Source organism: Capra hircus, chromosome 24 (assembly GCF_001704415.2).
Source record: "Capra hircus breed San Clemente chromosome 24, ASM170441v1, whole genome shotgun sequence".
In the NCBI taxonomy this organism is placed as follows: domain Eukaryota; kingdom Metazoa; phylum Chordata; class Mammalia; order Artiodactyla; family Bovidae; genus Capra; species Capra hircus.
Genome location: NC_030831.1, coordinates 42,251,938 through 42,269,568, shown reverse-complemented (window position 1 = coordinate 42,269,568; position 17,631 = coordinate 42,251,938). Strand labels below are relative to the sequence as shown.

Genomic DNA, 17,631 nt, shown 5'->3' with positions numbered 1-17,631 from the left:
TGAGGATTTCTAAAACAATCCCTGTAATTGAGAGAAATCCAGCCATGTGTCCAACATAAATGCTTAGTTTAACATTTAGAAACACAATTACTACAACAGTCCATTTAAGATTACTTGGTAGTAAACTAATCACCAACCACAGATACCATCTGGTATTCCCTACTTGAGAGATGAAATTTCACTGTTTACACGTAAAAATATTCCACATAAAACAAAATTCCACACAATACAGATTACATTTAAACTCTTTTACCGAAAAGAAACAAACCAAAAATTAATTTTATTAAAAGTCTACCTTTTCATCACACAGGCTGCCCTCCTCTCCTCTCAAGCAGCTGGGTCACTTGGGGTCACCAGGTACTCCACCCTAACTCTAACCAGTTACCATTCCCTGTAAACCGGCACCCTAGCCTCAGCCCCAAACTGACAGAAATGTAACATACTTCAATGTGGGCTCAGTGTTTAAAAGCCTGGAAAAACTTGCACCCTCAGACTTCAGAAATGTAGGAAAAGCTTAGGGCCACCCACCTGGAAGGCTGTCCTTAGGGAGACTGGCCTGACTCCTTTACCTAAAAATGTATTCCAGGCACGAAACACTGGCTATCTAAAATACAGAGCAATGATTTTCTTTTAAATAGTTCTCCAAACCATCCTATCGTAAAAGGAACCCAATTAAGCTAAAAACAGCTAAAAGTAGAACCACTCTAACCAAACAAATCTTTAAAATGGTTATCATCTGTCCATATTTTTATGTAAATTGCTGTTAAAAGTTTTCTTTAGATACCAGGCTTTGTTTAGTTACAAAGAAAACTGATGGGGGGGGGGAGGGGCCGCGCGGAGAGACTAGTTGCCTTTTCTCCCAGCCTTTGGAAGAATTTCAGAGAAATCAAAATAACTCAACTGTGAATAGGAACTGTATATGCCTCACCTAGACTCCACAACTGACACCTGCTGTTACCGTAAGACCTAGCAACCTACCTAGCCATCTGTGTCCATCCATCTTATCTTCCTACATTCCAAGGTTCTGAAAACTGAACACCTCATCATGTATACCAACTTGAGTTCAACAGTATCTGTTTGCTGAGAAGAGACTCAAACGTTATTTCAGGATACGTGGTCCTGAACACAGCATGGAACATTACAGAAACAGAAAAGGTCTCTGGGATGTGGCTCCAGAATAAACGGCTGTGTGCATGAATGGTGCCCCGCGAAGGCTGTGGCATCCTTTAGACCAGGGACTCGGAGGCCTGCTGGCAGACCCATCTCCATGGGTCCTGGCATTTCTGCAGCTTGGCCAGTGCAGGCCCTGGGGGCTTTCACACAGTCGGTCTTTCCAAGGATGTACAGCAGAGTCAACAGCCCTGGAAGACAGTACCTCCTCCCGGAGAGAGCAGGCTTCTCTACTATCCAGGGTGATAAAGCTCAGGTCTTCCTCTGGAAAAAGGTCAGGCAGGTTTCTGTGCATCCCATCATGAAAGATTCAGCACCCTAGGCTCAAAGTTTCTCAGCTATGACAAATCCACCACATGGGCAGCACCCGCCTACACTGAAGCCCTGTGTCACCCCACGGAATGAAGGGGCAAAGGAAACCAACACAGCTATGAAGATGCTGCCTGTAGTGCCCTGACCATCACACACCCTGGTCTCTAAACCCAGGAGTCCCATGCCTTCCACAGCACCCAGAACACTGAAGCAAACTCAATGTCCTGAAGTGATCACAGCAGCTTTCACAGTCTAGCCTTTACTGGACATTCACCAAGTATCAAGAACTCTGCATGAATTATGTCATCTAACCCTAATAACAAGCCACAAGGCTGATACTTTTATTACTTATTATTCTCATTTTACAGATGAGACAACTGTGACTCAGACATGAGAACACTTGTCCAAGGTCAGACAAGCACAGAACCGTGAAAGTGGGAAGTCAAAGCAGGTCTGTCTCCAGGGCCTGAATTCTCATAAATTCTCTACATAGTCTATGTGAACTACCTGGCTGTATTTATTTCCTAATTCATAAGCCATTCTAGGTTGACTTCTGCAGCATTAAGGCATGAAACTGAAGTCAAATCAGTAATACAGGAAAAAGATTTTTAATGGTTACTGTATTTCCCTTTGTTTCACAGGAAAAACATTTCCAGAAATAAGTTTCAAACACCAAGAAAACAGTTTTTCTCTTTTATACCAAAGAATGCCCTAAAACATTAAGCTACCTAACTATATTTACCTTTACTCCATTTTCCTGAAAACATACTGAAATCTCAGACCAGAGAGAATGTGAGCTCTGTGAAGACCGGTCTCATGTGCAGCTTGCCCTCAGCTGCTAGGACAATCCCTGGCACAGCAGGTACTGAATGAATGTCATCATACAAGCATTAGTGTAAAAACAAACAGAGGACCACTTCAGGAAACAAAATGAATCAATTCAAGATGGTTTGTAGTTATTAAGATACTAAGGCATATCTTTTCATAAGGTTTCATTATTACAAAAGTATGGATGCGAGATTAATACAAAAGCCAAGTTTCACTATTTTATTTAAACACACCACCCTTATGGCAGGAAGTGAAGCGCTAAAGAGCCTCTTGATGAAAGTGAAAGAAGAGAATGAAAAAGTTGGCTTAAAACTCAACACTCAGAAAACTAAGATTATGGCACCCAGTCCCATCACTTCATGGCAAATAGATGGGGAAACAGTAGAAACAGTGAGAGACTTTATTTTCTTGGGCTCCAAAATTACTGCAGATGGTGATTGCAGCCATGAAATTAAAAGACCCTTGCTCCCTGAAGAAAAGCTATGACCAACCTAAATAGCATATTTAAAAGCAGAGACATTACTTTGCCAACAAAGGTCTGTCTAGGCAAAGCTACAGTTTTTCCAGCAGTCATGTATGGATATGAGAGTTGGACTATAAAGAAAGCTGAGCGCCGAAGAATTGATGCTTTTGAACTGTGGTGTTGGAGTAGACTCTTCAGAGTCCCTTGGACTGCAAGGAGATCCAACCAGTCCATCCTAAAGGAGATCAGTCCTGGGTGTTCACTGGAAGGACTGATGTTGAAGCTGAAACTCCAATACTTTGGGCCACCTGATGGGAAGAACCGACTCACTGGAAAAGACCCTGAGGAGCAGAAGGGGACGACAGAGGATGAGGTGGTTGGATGGCATCACCGACTCAATGAACAGGAGTCTGAGTAAACTCCAGGAGTTGGTGATGGACAGGGAAGCCTGGAGTGCTGTAGTCCACGGGGTCGCAAAGAGTCAGACATGACTGCGTGACTCAACTGAACTATTTAAGAAAGTCTTTGATTTCTTAAACTGCGTCACAGCCCTTGTTTATACATATTACATAATCAGCAAAAAAACTTCAGAATTCATCATGAAAAATCTCCAAAATCCACTTTAAGGTAGTAGCGTGTGGTCATTTCTAGGGGCTTGGAGTCAGGGTTACAAGTGACCAGCAGGCAGGAACCATGTCCTTTCTTTAGCTGGCAGCGCTGTCAGTTAACATAGCAGTGTTCTGAGCACACAGTCAAGTACTCACCCATCACCTGCCAGTGAAGAAGCATGGGCACCATGAAGTCAAAGCACTGACTCTCATCCTCCCTGTGGGAGGTAGGGCGGCGGGGGGTGGGAGGAGTGCCCTTGAGCAAATCCTGTCACTTCTCCAGCACAGCCTAACCCCCTACTCCAGCTCAGCAGACAAAACCAGCTCCAATTCCTAAACTCCTCTCAGTCCTAAAACTACATGACATTTAGGAACAACTTTACTGCCTTAATCAGAAAACACCTACTACTCCAGGGAAGCAAGGCAGATAATCCAATCTCAGATGATCACAGCCTTACTGACATTCAGCATAAAGCTACTAAACATTTTAGGAGTACTCTTTCTAACCTTCTGACACAGTGACTGCTCACTCTGACCTAAACAATCTTTGTGACACTGTACTGAAAACGAATGGGAGAGAATACACAACTGCACTGTCTTCACAAAGAAATAAAACAATCTGACTTATAACATTTTTATATAAATTTTATGTTCTTCCACTGTGCAACATTATAAAGAAAAATCATATGTACCCACACATAAAATTTAATGCTTGCAATTAAATATTAAATGTGGAGGCTGCTTAAGTGAACACCTTCATTAAAACAGAAATAAGTGCTTCATATCTTAAGAGTTTAGACTACTTTTTAAAACCTAGGTAGGCAGGATGGGAAAGAATAAAAGAGAAATGGATACTTTGGGGAGAACTTGAAATAAATGTTTTTTTAGCACCACTTATAAATCTAAAGCTCTTGTTAGACTAGAAGCAAAACAGTTATTTAAAAAATTATCACAATATTATAAATTTTATGGAGAAGGCAATGGCACCCCACTCCAGTACTCTTGCCTGGAAAATCCCATGGACGGAGGAGCCTGGAAGGCTGCAGTCCATGGGGTCGCTAAGAGTGGGATGCGACTGAGCGACTTCACTTTCACGTATTGGAGAAGGAAATGGCAACCCACTCCAGTGTTCTTGCCTGGAGAATCCCAGGGACAGGGGAGCCTGGTGGGCTGCAGTCTATGGGGTCGCACAGAGTCAGACACAACTGAAGCGACTTAGCAGCAGCAGCAACAGGTGTTATTATGTGGTAGGATTGAGAATTTGCTTTATACTGTTCTATACTTTCTCAACTTTTGACATTAAGCACTGATTTTACAATCAGAAGGGATTTTTAAACATGAATTCATATTAGCTTATTCATAAAAGCTTTTATTTTTAAAGTCCGGGTGGGGGTACTGAGATGATACAAAAAAAGCTATCTTTGGAAGATGTGGTTATTGAGATGTTTGGCAGTATGAACCGTACTCAGAAAACAAAACCAAGGAATTCATCTTCCCCTATAAGCTATATAAGTAAAATCTGTTCATGGAGAAAAACAAACAGAAAACACACACTGTGATGCAAAGGTACTCTATACCTTCAAAGGTATACCAGTCACTCCAATTTATGTCAGATTGTCCAAGCACCAAAACAAATATATGTGTATAAATACATATATATGAAACATAGAACTACAAAATAAAAGGCTGTCAAAATGTAGCCCATAAGAAACTTGTCGAGTTATACTGCAAACTAGTACTTTAAAGTCCTCTCATATTAACAATTCTTTAACATATCTATTTTTTAAAATGGCAACTGAATTCAATCATATCCTTTAAAAGTTGAAATACAAATAACTAAACATCTCATTAATTTAAACATGAATTTTGAAAACAGTACCAAATGTTGGCAGTAACTCTACCAGTGAACATCCCAAATGCCAGAGAAAAGCAGCTAAGCAAACTATAGCATATTAATAACACAGCATCAAAGATGGCAGCTATAAAATTTAAGACGTTGGTGGAGATTATTTTTGTAAAGTGAAACGTGTCACAGTCATCAAGTTGAACATATTCTCAGAAGTTTTGTAGTCTAATTTTATTTAAGCAAGGAGTTTTACTAGGAAGAATACAATCATATCAAGAGTTGATTCTAAAGATGCACTCAATCTATGGCACAGGAAATGAAGTACAGCTGGCCTCACAAAAGGCTACTTCCAAGAGAAACTGCCACCTGGATCCACAAGCTCTGTCATCTGCTCTCCCCTTCCTCTCAGCTAGCTTCTTCTGCATGCACAGGGCCCTCTCCAGCCACTGTCTCCTAGCCTCTGTGATCTCAAAAGTCTGAAGTTTAAAGAGGAGACATCAAAATATTGACTGTCAGCCATCCATACATACACGGTTCAGCCTGGGGGAGATGCCCACCACAAGACCAATGAGTTCAGTAGTCTGGACATAGAGGGAGGGCTCCGGTGAGCGTCCACACTGCTCTTAAATACAGTCTGCGGGTAGGGCCGATTCTCTGAGAAATAAACACCCTCAACAATCTACCATGCTTCTCACCAGGGACCACCAACTGATGCTGGCAGTAGGAGCTCAATTTGGCAGCTGTCACAGGATAGCTATAATTTATAAATTAGATTCACTTTCAAACAAACATGGTTTTCTACTTGTCTTCATATGCCTTAATTTTAACTGTTACTGGATGGTTACAGATTTGTATTCTATTGACCTTACATAGTCACCTCATTGTAGGACAATTGAAACTTTGGATATAATCTCCCAAAGTATCAAGTCTAATAACAAAATAATTTTTTCTCTTACTATGAAAAGCACTGAATGTTTATGCAGAAATCTTGAAAAACACAGAAAAGTAAAAACAAAAGCATCCTAAAGTAGATCTGAGGACTGCTAACGTCCTTTTCTTTCTGATCTTTTTCCTCACACGTATTACCATAAATGCACTCATATTTATGCAACTTCTCACGGGCGGGATAAGGGTGTCATCCCCAATCAACTCGGCATCACTAGAAGGGGGACAAGCAGCCATCATCACCTGATGTGATACAATTCCATCTATGAAGTATCTGCACTAAAAAAATACTGAAACCTGAATCTTCAAGCCCTTAAATTCAACTCCAAACTTACAGGAAATACATACCAGAAATACCACAAGTCTGGGACACTCCACTGGACAACGACGGGGTCTTTTCAACAAGTGAATGGTGTGATAAAAAGCAGGTGGACAAGGCACTGCCAAAGATTAGGACAACCTGACACCCAGCAACCAAAAATTAGCACTATGGGGAGATTTCAACAGACCAGACATCAGATCATTGAAGAATTACTTTTGGTTTTATTAAATGACAATGGTGTCATGATTATGTCAAGAAAAAGCCTCTTTTTTTATTAGAAATGTAAGCTCAAATATTCAGGCTTGAGGCCAGAATTTGTTTAAAATACTGCAGTAATCCTACTCTCTCCAAAACAGTAAAATACTAATAATCATTAAACTTAAGATTATATGAAGCTATTAAAGAGTACAGAGGTTCATTAAGTATATAGAAAGTTTTTTATGAATGTTTTGCAAGTTTTCATAAGGAATTTGAGAGTAATCTGAGTCATACTTTAAGCATAATAAACCCAGTAAACAAGCATTTGCAAAAATAACTAACCCTCCCTTTACCTTTAATTTTTCTTAATCAAGAAGTTTCTTTAGTGCTCACACAGTATTACATTTTGTGGTCTGTAAAGTTTAATAAACTGGCAAATATTATTTTCTTTTAAACCAATATTTTATTATGGAAAGCAAGATCCATGCTATATTAATTACTATATCCTCTAAAAGACAGGAGTTCACTGCAGGGTCAGTAAAAATAACAGAAGCAACAAGAAAAAGAGTTAGCAAGCACCTCTGAAAGCAACGATAAAGGGGTCCTTGCTAACAGACTTGCCTCACATGGTTAAGGAAAACTTTATTGAAAGGAAAAGTAACAGGTAACTATTACAATACAAAAACAACAACAAAATTACCAATACTAACAATCACAAAACACCAAACTCAGAAGAACCTCATCAAGGTCTCCCAATTCTTACGTTCTTCCATTTCATACAAGAATTGTGTTTCCGCTTTGCACGCAACCATCCTATGCATTCACAAACCTTTACAGTCAGACCACCACCGAGAAATCACCCACCCCTGCTTCTCACTTCACAAATGAAAAAAGTGAAGCACAGTAGTCAGCTCTTAACAAAACACCCTTTTCTGGAACGACAAAGCTCTGAAAACACTACCTGCAAAGGCAGATGAGGCATCTGCTGAAAGATGCAAGGCTAAAACGACGACAATTACAGGACAGAGAGACGGTCTGAGTCTTATTAACGCCATCAACACTGACTGGGCAATCACCCCAGGCCAGATCTTGTTATCACGGATATAAAAATAAATGGGCATATCCTCAAGCGCTTCACAAACAGCTTGTGAGAGAAAAGTATGTAAACATCAGTACTGTGCCATGTGGTGAGTGCGGTAATTGCCAGTGAGCAGCAATGAGGACAGAGTCAAGAAAACAGCAGTGGCCCAGGGCCTGGAGAGCCAGAGATGGCACTGGAGGTAGGGCTCCTGCAGGGGAGACAGCCCTCCGGACAGGAGGGGACGACATTCGGAAAAGAGCATGCAGAGGTCCGCAGCACTGACAGCGTCTGGTGAAACCGCTGCATGCAAGCAAAGCTACAGCAGAGGTGAACTGAAGAGGCAGGCTGGATCTGGGCTCCAGTAAGTGCATAACAGGAAGATGCTGCAGGTTCTTCAACCAGGGAAGCAATGGGATCAGGTGTGCACTTTTCAAAGGGCAGTTCTTTCAGCATCCGTGAGGACGACAGGCTGGAGGAAGTGGGACACAAGGAGAAAGGAGACCAGCCTGCTGACCGGTAGAGGAAAGAGAATCACCTGAAGCAAAGAAACAAGCCAAGTCCGGATCCCTCCCAAGTCAGGCACATGGACCCCCAAATGCCCCTGGGTTCCCTCCCTAAGTCCAGCTGGAGGACCTAAAGGCAGCTACCCTATCTGATGAGGTCAGGACCTTCCCGCAGGTGCTCTCAGACGCCCCTGAATTCGGCCAGCATCTGCCAGCTGCCCTCTCCAGCTGTGCAGCCAGAGACCGCAGCGCTGTCCGGACACTCTCCCCCCATGCACACACCCAACAGACCCCGTCAAACTTCTCACCATCCCCACCACTGCCCCTCCAACAGTCAGCACCTGCGTGGACGGCAGCCACAGCCTGGGTCATCTCTAGCTCCCTCCAACACAAGTCCACACTATGACCAGATTACAACACTCCTGTCAACACAAACGTGGTGTCAGCCCACTACCTCCACACCTCTGCCTTCTCCCCACTGAAGATCAACAGTGGGTCAGGATAAAAACAGAACTACTAAGCCAACACCCATGCATCCTGGCTGACCCAGCGACTGGGGTATTGACCCCGCAGCCTCGTAAACACAGGAGAGGTTATTTAACACGTCGAACACCACACCCTCCTGCCTCAGAACGCTTGCACCTGCCGCTCCATGAGAGTGCTCCTTTTCTCTTCACCCAGGTAACTTCCACTCACTCTTGGAATCTTAGTCAACCTGTGGCAGCCTTCCTTGACCACATCAAAGACCCCTATTCCACGTTCTCACAGCACCACAGACTCTTCAAAGCTGATTTGTCTTCTGATGATCTGATTAGCTTCTACTGCTCCCATGACAATCACCTCTTAAAAATAAAGACTCTTTTACTCAAAACTGTAGTTCCAACACTTATCCAACGTGTATCACATATAGTAGAAATTCAACTCTTTCTTATATAGCTGAATGAATTGAGAAACTGAGCTGCATTTAACAGGAGAGATTCAAGTTATATTTTGAATGCAAAAATACAGATTTTAATCATTAGATGTGCACAGCATTTCTGGAATGAGTAATCAAGATGCCACAAAAAAGAAATTAATAACATAGGAAGAGGAGCAGGCGTGCACATAAAAAGCACAGTTCAGGATACGCAGAGTTTGAGATGTCTATGCATGTCTGAGTCAAGTCCTACTCATTGTGACCCCATGGACTGCAGCCCGCCAGGCTCCTCTGTCCATGGATTTCCCAGGCAAGAATACTAGAGTGGTTGCCATTTCCTTTTCCAGGGGGCCTGCAACCCAGGGATCGAACCCAGGTCCCCCTCATTGCAGGCGGATTCTTTACCACTGAGCCACCACTTGTGCTTGCTTAGTCACTCAGTCGTGTCTGACTCTTTGCGACCTCATGGGCCGTTGCCCGCCAAGTTCCTCTATCCATGGGGATTCTCCAGGCAAGAACACTGGAGTGGGTAGGCTATCCCTTCTCCAGGGGACCGTGCCAAACCAGGAATCGAACCAGTCTCCTGCATTGCAGGTAGTGTCTTTACCAGGTGAGCTACCAAGGAGCCACCTGCTGCTGCTGCTGCTGCTACTAAGTCGCTTCAGTCGTGTCCGACTCTGTGCAACCCCAGAGACGGCAGCCCACCAGGCTCCCCTGTCCCTGGGATTCTCCAGGCAAGAACACTGGAGTGGATTGCCATTTCCTTCTCCAATACGTGAAAGTGAAGTCGTTAAGTCGCATCCCACTCTTAGCGACCCCACGGACTGCAGCCTTCCAGGCTCCTCCGTCCATGGGATTTTCCAGGCAAGAGTACTGGAGTGGGGTGCCACTGACTTCTCCGAGGGAGCCACCTGAGCAACATTCAAATCCAGGACAGTCAAGAAGTAACAAGTATGTGGTACAGAACCCACCTGCCAATGAGGGAGACAGAAAAGAGGCACAGGCTCAACCCCTGGGTGGGGAGGTCCCCCTGGAGGGGACATGGGGACCCACTCCAGCGTTCTTGCCTGGAGAATTCCATGGACAGGAGTGCGGTGGGCCACAGTCCATGGGGTCGCAAAGAGTCGGACATGACTGAAGCAACTTAGCATGCATGCACCCAATCAGTATGTACTCCAAAGCGGATCCCCGCCTCCACTGGCAACATGAGGAATTTCCCAACCTGGGATCAAACCCATGCCCCCTGCAGTCACAGCACAGAGTCTTAACCACTGTACCACCAGGAATCCCCCAAAGCTGATTTTAACTCTGAACTCAACACAGATTTGGGTGTGTAGCAATGTGTGAAAAGAGCATGAAGGAGACAGAGAAGCCCTCAAAACAAGGAAGACTGAACAAGGGAAGTTCAGAGTGAGATAAAATTGAAACCAAATCAGAATCTCAAAAACATGAGCATTTAAGAAAAAGGAGGTCACAAATGATACAGGCAAAATGAAGGCGGGAGAACAACTGTGTCACAGGAGTCAGAAGAATCGCGTTATTAAAAAGTGAGCTGTCAACCCTGGCAAGGGCCAAAGGCAGGGCCAGGGAGAGAAAGAGCACCGTGGCCACCACAGGGGCCATCAGAAGAGACCCGGCACTCCAACTGCTTTTCCAAGAAGCCTGAGAGCAAAGGAAACAAAGCCCAGGAGACACGAGAGCACAGGGAGCTGGGAGTCAAGGAAGTACAATATTTTGCTGGTTTGTTTGTTTTTAAAAGGAAAGACTTAAGTGTATGTGTTCGTATGTTTAAAGAAAGAAGCCAGTGGTTGAAAATGTGACAGAGAAAATACCTGTTGGAACAGGGTCTGAGTCATGAGCATCTCTACCTTAACCAGCAAAACCAGCAGAACCAACAAGCTTGGACATGAGAAGGGCTCTGCCTTCTCAGGGAAGTGTGGACGTGTGCCGACGAACAGGTGTTACAAGAGGGGACAGCACATCCCAGAGGGCGTGTATGCCACACTAAGAGTTACACTCTCGCCCAAAGGGCAGTCGAGAGCTCCCTGAAAACTGCTAAGGAAGATATGACATCCATGTCCAGGGTGTGGGGAGTCACGCCAGGGGTCTGATGTAGCCGCTGTGAAATGCGAGTGAGCTGGAACACCTACACCTGTGCCACATGCCCACCAGGAGGAGGCGCAGTCTCCATCCTCTCTTGGATCTCTTTTTCTGATGTGCTGCTATCCAAAGATGCTTCGTCTGAACATCACTGGTCCCTGGTCGCTCAGAGCGCTTAGTTTTCTTTACTGATGCTATTACTATGGGCCACCTTCAACACAATGATTTTCATCTATTTTCCTTTCTCTGATCATGGCCAGGAAGAATATATTCACAAGTTATTTCAGCACTTTCTAAACTTTCTTCTCCAAACTTTCCTCCAAAATGAACAGGCTGGAAAAATAAAATGTTGTATAATACAAAGGAAAAATTTTTACAAGAGTAAATAAACACTTTAAAGACCGCCACCCCAAAAAAGTCTCACATGTAATACCAAATTTCACACCTGAATTTTACGTCAAATTACTGCCAAAGCTCAAAAAACAGAATTTTAAAATATCTACATCTTTTTCTTTACTAATGCAACGAAAAAACTACTTCAGAGTTCATGACATTATAAAAGTACTTCCATATAAACAATTGTATAAAACAAACTAGAATAAAATATTAATGTAGGAAATGTATTAAACAGTTATTTGCTTCTCCAAAATAGTGCAAAGTGCCAATAATTCATAGCAAGATGACTTTATTATGCATGTAACAGAAAAATGCACCATACAATCTCAGAATGATTAAATGACTCATTCTTGGAGAAACTATCTTAATCAAATGTAAAGTTAAAATAATTCAAATAAATCTACCAGAAGATGACATTTTGAAAAAAAATATCCTTTAACAGACTTCCACTTCAACTAAAAACTACAGATGATTTAAAGTAGAGTTTAAAGATTTTTTTCACACCATCATCAAATTAGTATGAAGAGAATTGCTGATTCCAAATGAGTCTCCTCACTTAATGCTGAACTGGTCTTTGGAATACAGAGAGGTTTCCATCAAGAACTTACTTACCTCTGACTAAAAGAATAACTTTTAAGAAGGAAGGAATCAAATGGCACCAAATGTAGCCTCCCAATTCATCCTACCCTCTGCTTTCCCAATCCTTCCCATCCCCTACTCTTACAGAGGCACACAGCACACCGTGGGTGCCTAAGCACAAGCCAACCTTTTCTCAAGTCAGGAAAGGAGCAAACCATTCCCATGACCTGCCCTCCCACTTCCCCATATGAAAGCAAGCCAATAAAGATGTCTGATAAGACTCTTCAGAGTCCCTTGGACTTCAAGCAGATCAAACTGGTCAATCGTAAAGAAAATCAACCCTGAATAGCCATTGGAAGGGCTGATGTTGATGCTGAAGCTCCAATACTTTGGCCACCTGATGCGAAGAGCCAACTCATTGAAAAAGATCCTGATGTTGGGAAAAAAAGGCAAAAAGAAGGGCGTGGCAGAGGATGAGATGGTTAAATAGCATCACCCAACAATGAGCAAATTCCGGGAGACAGTGCAGGAGGGTGGAGCCCAATGCGCTACAGTACAGCCCATGGGGGTCACAGAGCCATACAGGACTTTGCGACTGAGCAACTCCTCCGAAAACAAGTGGGGAGGAAGGAAGGAAGAAGGGGCTTCTTTCCTCATACTTGTTTTGCCTCTGTTACAGCATCTGAGTGCCTCTTCCGTCTGGGAGTTCAAGCACTAAGAAAAAACATGTTTTACTCCTTAAACTACAAACTAACTGTGGGTCTTTTCTCCACCTTGCTTAGCACTGAATCCCCAAATATAAGCTGATGTTTGCTGAATAAATTATTCATATACTCTTCATCAAATATAGAGATGGTACAAAGCTTTCAATAGTGTTTGCTAAGTAAATGGCCCAGCTGACTATGTGTCCCTATAAACTTTTCCATGAAATCCTTTTTTAAAAAAGTCAACTAATGTCCAAACTTTGATAGGCCTTGTGAATTACTTTCATCCATAACACAAGAATCCGTTCTGTAATGATAGCTAGTAATTCTTCAATACCTAAAATAAGCATCTGGCAAGTCTCTGGGTCGGGGTTTTGGTTGTTCCTTTAACTTGCCTCTTTGCTATTATTAGCCTCTTACTACTGAAACGGTAAAGAATCCAAGGAAGATTTCGCCGGTAAAAAGTTCACCCGCAATTCAAGAGACTTAAGAAACGGAGATTCGATTCCTGGGTGGGGAAGATCCCCTGGAGAAGGAAATGACAAGCCACGGCAGTATTCCTGCCTGGAGAATCCCATGGACAGACGAGCCTGGCGGGCTACAGTCCATGGAATCAGCAGAGACAGAGACGACTGAGCCAGGAAGCATGTCATTGAAACATACTGAAGTATGACTTCATACTGACTTCTCTAAGAAGAAACTGTCCGACTTATAAATACTTCTTGACCTAAAACTAGTTTTAACTGCGTCCAAGTCCCTAATGGCAACACACACGGATTAACAAGGAGAAAACTTCCTCTGTAAAATCAGCCTCCCCCAAAATAAGTGCAAAACACTTAAATTCTCAGAAGACCTACCTACCATAAAGCTTTACATTAAATTCTTTCATTCTCAGGTAACAGCTAGAGTTAGGTATTACCTGAACTTTGGTATTCATGATTCCCCTAAGTCTTTTATTTCCCCCTTTCAGCGAAAACTTTGCAAACTCACGTTACGCCCATAAACTTGCTACAATAAAATGCACTTAGGAAGCCTAAGTATTTCGTGGAGTCGTCTAAAAAACCGAATTCTCACCTAACACGCGGCTCACTGACATGTCCATTCAAAGAAACTCGCAAATGAACTGAAGACCTTGCAAAATACAGGCTTTATACAACACTACTCTCATAGCGGCAGAATACAACATCTTAAAGCTCCTAAAACTATTTAAAACCTGTCCTACGGAAACCAAGGTGTTTTCTTTCGCACTCCACTTCTTTCGGTTTGATTCTCTAAAGCACTGGAGCGGCCTCACAGTCCCAAGCCCCTGTGCTCGTGGGGCCCCGAGAATCAAGGACGAGTCACGGGCTCCGCAAGCTCCCCGCGCCCGCAGCATCCCCAGCAGAACTGCCCGAGTCGCTCCCGCGGCCCCCGGGTCCCCGCGCAGGTGACGCCCCGCGCAGGTGTCGCCCGGCGCGGAGGACGTCCAGCCGCCTCCGGCCCGCTGACGCAAAGCCCGGCCCGCGCCCGCGCCAGACCGACGACCGCCCAGCCTGCCCCGAGTCCCCGGCCAGCCGCCCACGCCCGGACCCCGCCCCGGCCCGCGGGCCAAGGACGAGGCCGCCGCCGCAGCGAGGCGCCCGCGGGCCGCAAGATGGCGGCGGGAGGCGGGAGGGGCGCGCGCGCCCGCGCGGGCGGGGCCGGGCCGGGCGCGGGCGGCGGGGGAGGGGGCCCACCGGGCGCGGCCGCCACCCCCAGCCCGCCGCTCCCGCAGGCCGCCCCTGCCCACCTTTGAATTTGAGGTCTGTGGGCGGGTCGAGGACCAGGATCTGCTCGTGCTTCGCCATGGTCCCGGAGGCGGACGCCATCGGAGACAGCGCAGAGCGGGGGCGCGCCCGCGGCGGGTCGCTGGCTGCGGGCGGGGGGCGGCGGCGGCGGCGGCGCGGGTCGGCCCGGCTCGACGCAGGGCCAGCGCTCGGCTCCCGAACCCGACACCCGCCGCTCTGTCGGCGACTAGCTGGGCCGCTCGCCGGTCCGCAGCCCCGGGTCTCACAACTGACTCAACCCCACACCAGCCGCCGCGGCCACGCGCACTGCGATCTTCGGCGCCCCACGTGACGCCTCTGCGTGCCTACGTGCGCGCCCCGGCGGCCGCGATTTCTCGCGCCCGGCCCGCCCTCCACGCCGCCAGGCGCGACCGGCTGCTGCGCCTGCGCGTCCCTGGCCCGCGGCGCTCTGAGCCTAGCCCAGCTGTCAAGGGAGCGGGCGTGGACGGGGCGGAGCTCAGCTCCCTGGCACTGACGCGGCGCGCACCGCAGAGCGGGAGGGCGCAATCCTCGGTCACGTTTAGCTGCAGTTACGAGACTAGACTGGAAAACCCGCTATGGTAGCCCATCGCCATCTCCCAAGCGGGAATGGCAAATAGCAGAAGTAGGAGCGAACCGGATCGTGGACTACAACTCCCAGCATGCTACGCGCGGGGGCGGGGTCTCCAGCCGGACCGGTCCTCCTGCGGCGCTGCGTGGTGCTTGCTGGGAATTGTAGTAGCGGCTGAGCGCGGGCGGGAAGAAGGGTCGGTTGGAGGCTGGGGTGACGCGTGCCAACACTCATTTTGGTTCCCAAAGGATGTCTCATATGCCCTGAAAAAAGAAAAACAACTTTTGGAGACTGCCCCGAGGTTCCTCGGTTAGAAGTATAGAAGCTTCCCAGAGGAAAACATGCCAGGATCTGTTAGTATGCTCCCTCCCTAATTCTATCCATCCCTCCGTCGGTACAGCTGTGGTTCTCCAGTCCAAGCTCTCTTGCTTCCCGAATTCTCTTCTGGGATGCAAAAGCCCTTGAAGAAACACACCTCCTCTGTCGAGGACGCGTCGTTGGGGACCTGATGAGGCAAGCGTTATCCAACTGGAAATAAAAGTCAGAATCTACAGTGTTTGTTGCTCTGTCTCATCCTCAGTTTTGATTGATAACGATGAGCCCAAAGCAAAACAGTTGTCACGTTCACATGTTGGCAGAGAATTCCATCTGCAGCATTTAAGATAGCCTGTAGTAAACTGAGCTGAAGGAGAAAAAAATGCCAACAGCAGAGTTGCTGACCAGTCCTTAACGGATCGCCAGGGTAGTCGGGGACAGGAACGTGAAACAAACGGGTGTGCTGTAAATCAACCGTCATGGTGCTGCTGGAATTCAAATCCCTGGGAAGCACCGCCAAACAACGCTCAAACGATGCTGCCGCGGTGGAGGAGGAGCCCAGTTGGTCTAGAAAACAAACCAGACAAATGGGACAGTGGCCTAGCCGTGGACACAGAGTCCACGTCCTCACTGCAGTCCAGGCATCGGAACCCACTTGGGAACAGCTCTCCGGAGTAGCTAACCTAGCATGCGCACCAGGCTGTAGGCTGTGCCCAAGGAGAGCAAGTGTACCTTCAACAGGCTGCCAGAGCTTAATTTGTTTGAAATGCGTGCATCCTCAGTCCTGTCGACTCCCTGCGACCCCATGGACTGTAGCCCGCCAAGACACTGTCCAGGGGATTCTCCAGGCAAGAACACTGGAGTGGGTTGCCATTTTCTTCTCCAGGAGGGTCTTCTGGACCCAGGGATGGAAACCATGTCACCTGCCTTAGCAGGCAGATTCTTTACCACGGCGCCAATTATTTGAAAAGCATCTTCTTAAATCTACCTATCCTTTGATTTTCTTCTATTCACAAAATTATTTTGAAACTTCATTAAAGGAAAATACAGAAAATCTGTTCAAGAGGCTTTAAGATTTAAAAACAAAATAGTTGAGGTTGACAATCTCCCGATGGTATGTGGTACCATATATGTTTAGTCATGAACTGATGACCCTTAAGCTATCACAAAATCAAGTTCCTTTTCAGCTTGCTGCAGAACTCTAATCCATGGGTAAATTAGCCTGGCTGACTGGCCCCTCCATGACTAGGTGAACACTTGTCTCCCAGCTAGCTGACTGGAAACCCCCGGTAGCAGACCCAGCAGGCTGAGGCTCTGCCAGTTTCTCTGCTGTGGGACAGGTTGGCGTATTCACCACCGAGTTCAGGAGGAAGCCAGAAATGGATATATTGCAGTTTCCACATCTGTATCATTCAGAAACCTCTGCCTATTTCAGTTATTGCCTCTGCAATCAACTGATTTTCTCTTTGCAGTATAGCTTCAAAAATGGAATAGAGTCTAAACCCATAAGAATCTACATATCTGGTTTGATATGTAGAATACATGAAACTTCTTTAGAAGAATTATTCTATTACTATTTTAGAGCACCACACTGTGAATGACTCAGAGTCTCCCTGAATCACCTACCCCTCATTCAACAGTGCACTTTGTGCTTTGTTTTCGTTTTTTAGGGGTTTTGTTTTGTTTTGTTTTGTTTTTTGCCACACGGTGTGTGGGATCTTAGTTCCCTGACCAAAGATTGAAGCACACACCCTGCATTGGAATCACACAGTCTTAACCACTGGACCACCAGTGAGGTCTTGTTTGTGCTTTGGTGTTTTTTAATACCTTTCTTCTTAAACTTGGAAGAACTTTACAAACATCACACACTACTCAGAACAACCTCATAACAGTTGGCAAGTGTTACCTTTGTTGTTAAATATGGAAATGAAAACATAGGTGAGAGCATCTCATGTCAGTTAATAGACCTAAACTGGAGGGGAGGAATTGC

At 45.6% G+C, this 17,631-nt stretch overlaps 1 protein-coding gene across 3 annotated transcripts in view; it reads right to left on the bottom strand.

Moving 5' to 3' along the window:
* VAPA (VAMP associated protein A) overlaps positions 1 to 15,056 on the bottom strand; it is a 38,137-nt gene extending 23,081 nt beyond the window's left edge. Inside the window, exon 1 of one of the 3 annotated variants that reach the window (XM_018039547.1) lies at positions 14,740 to 15,056. In XM_018039547.1, coding sequence (XP_017895036.1) covers positions 14,740 to 14,818 — 79 coding nt within the window. In that variant the 5' untranslated portion in view covers positions 14,819 to 15,056. Of the gene's footprint in view, positions 1 to 14,045; positions 14,146 to 14,739 lie in introns of those variants that run through there. The other 2 variants (XM_018039548.1, XM_005697139.3) reach the window with 2 other exon arrangements.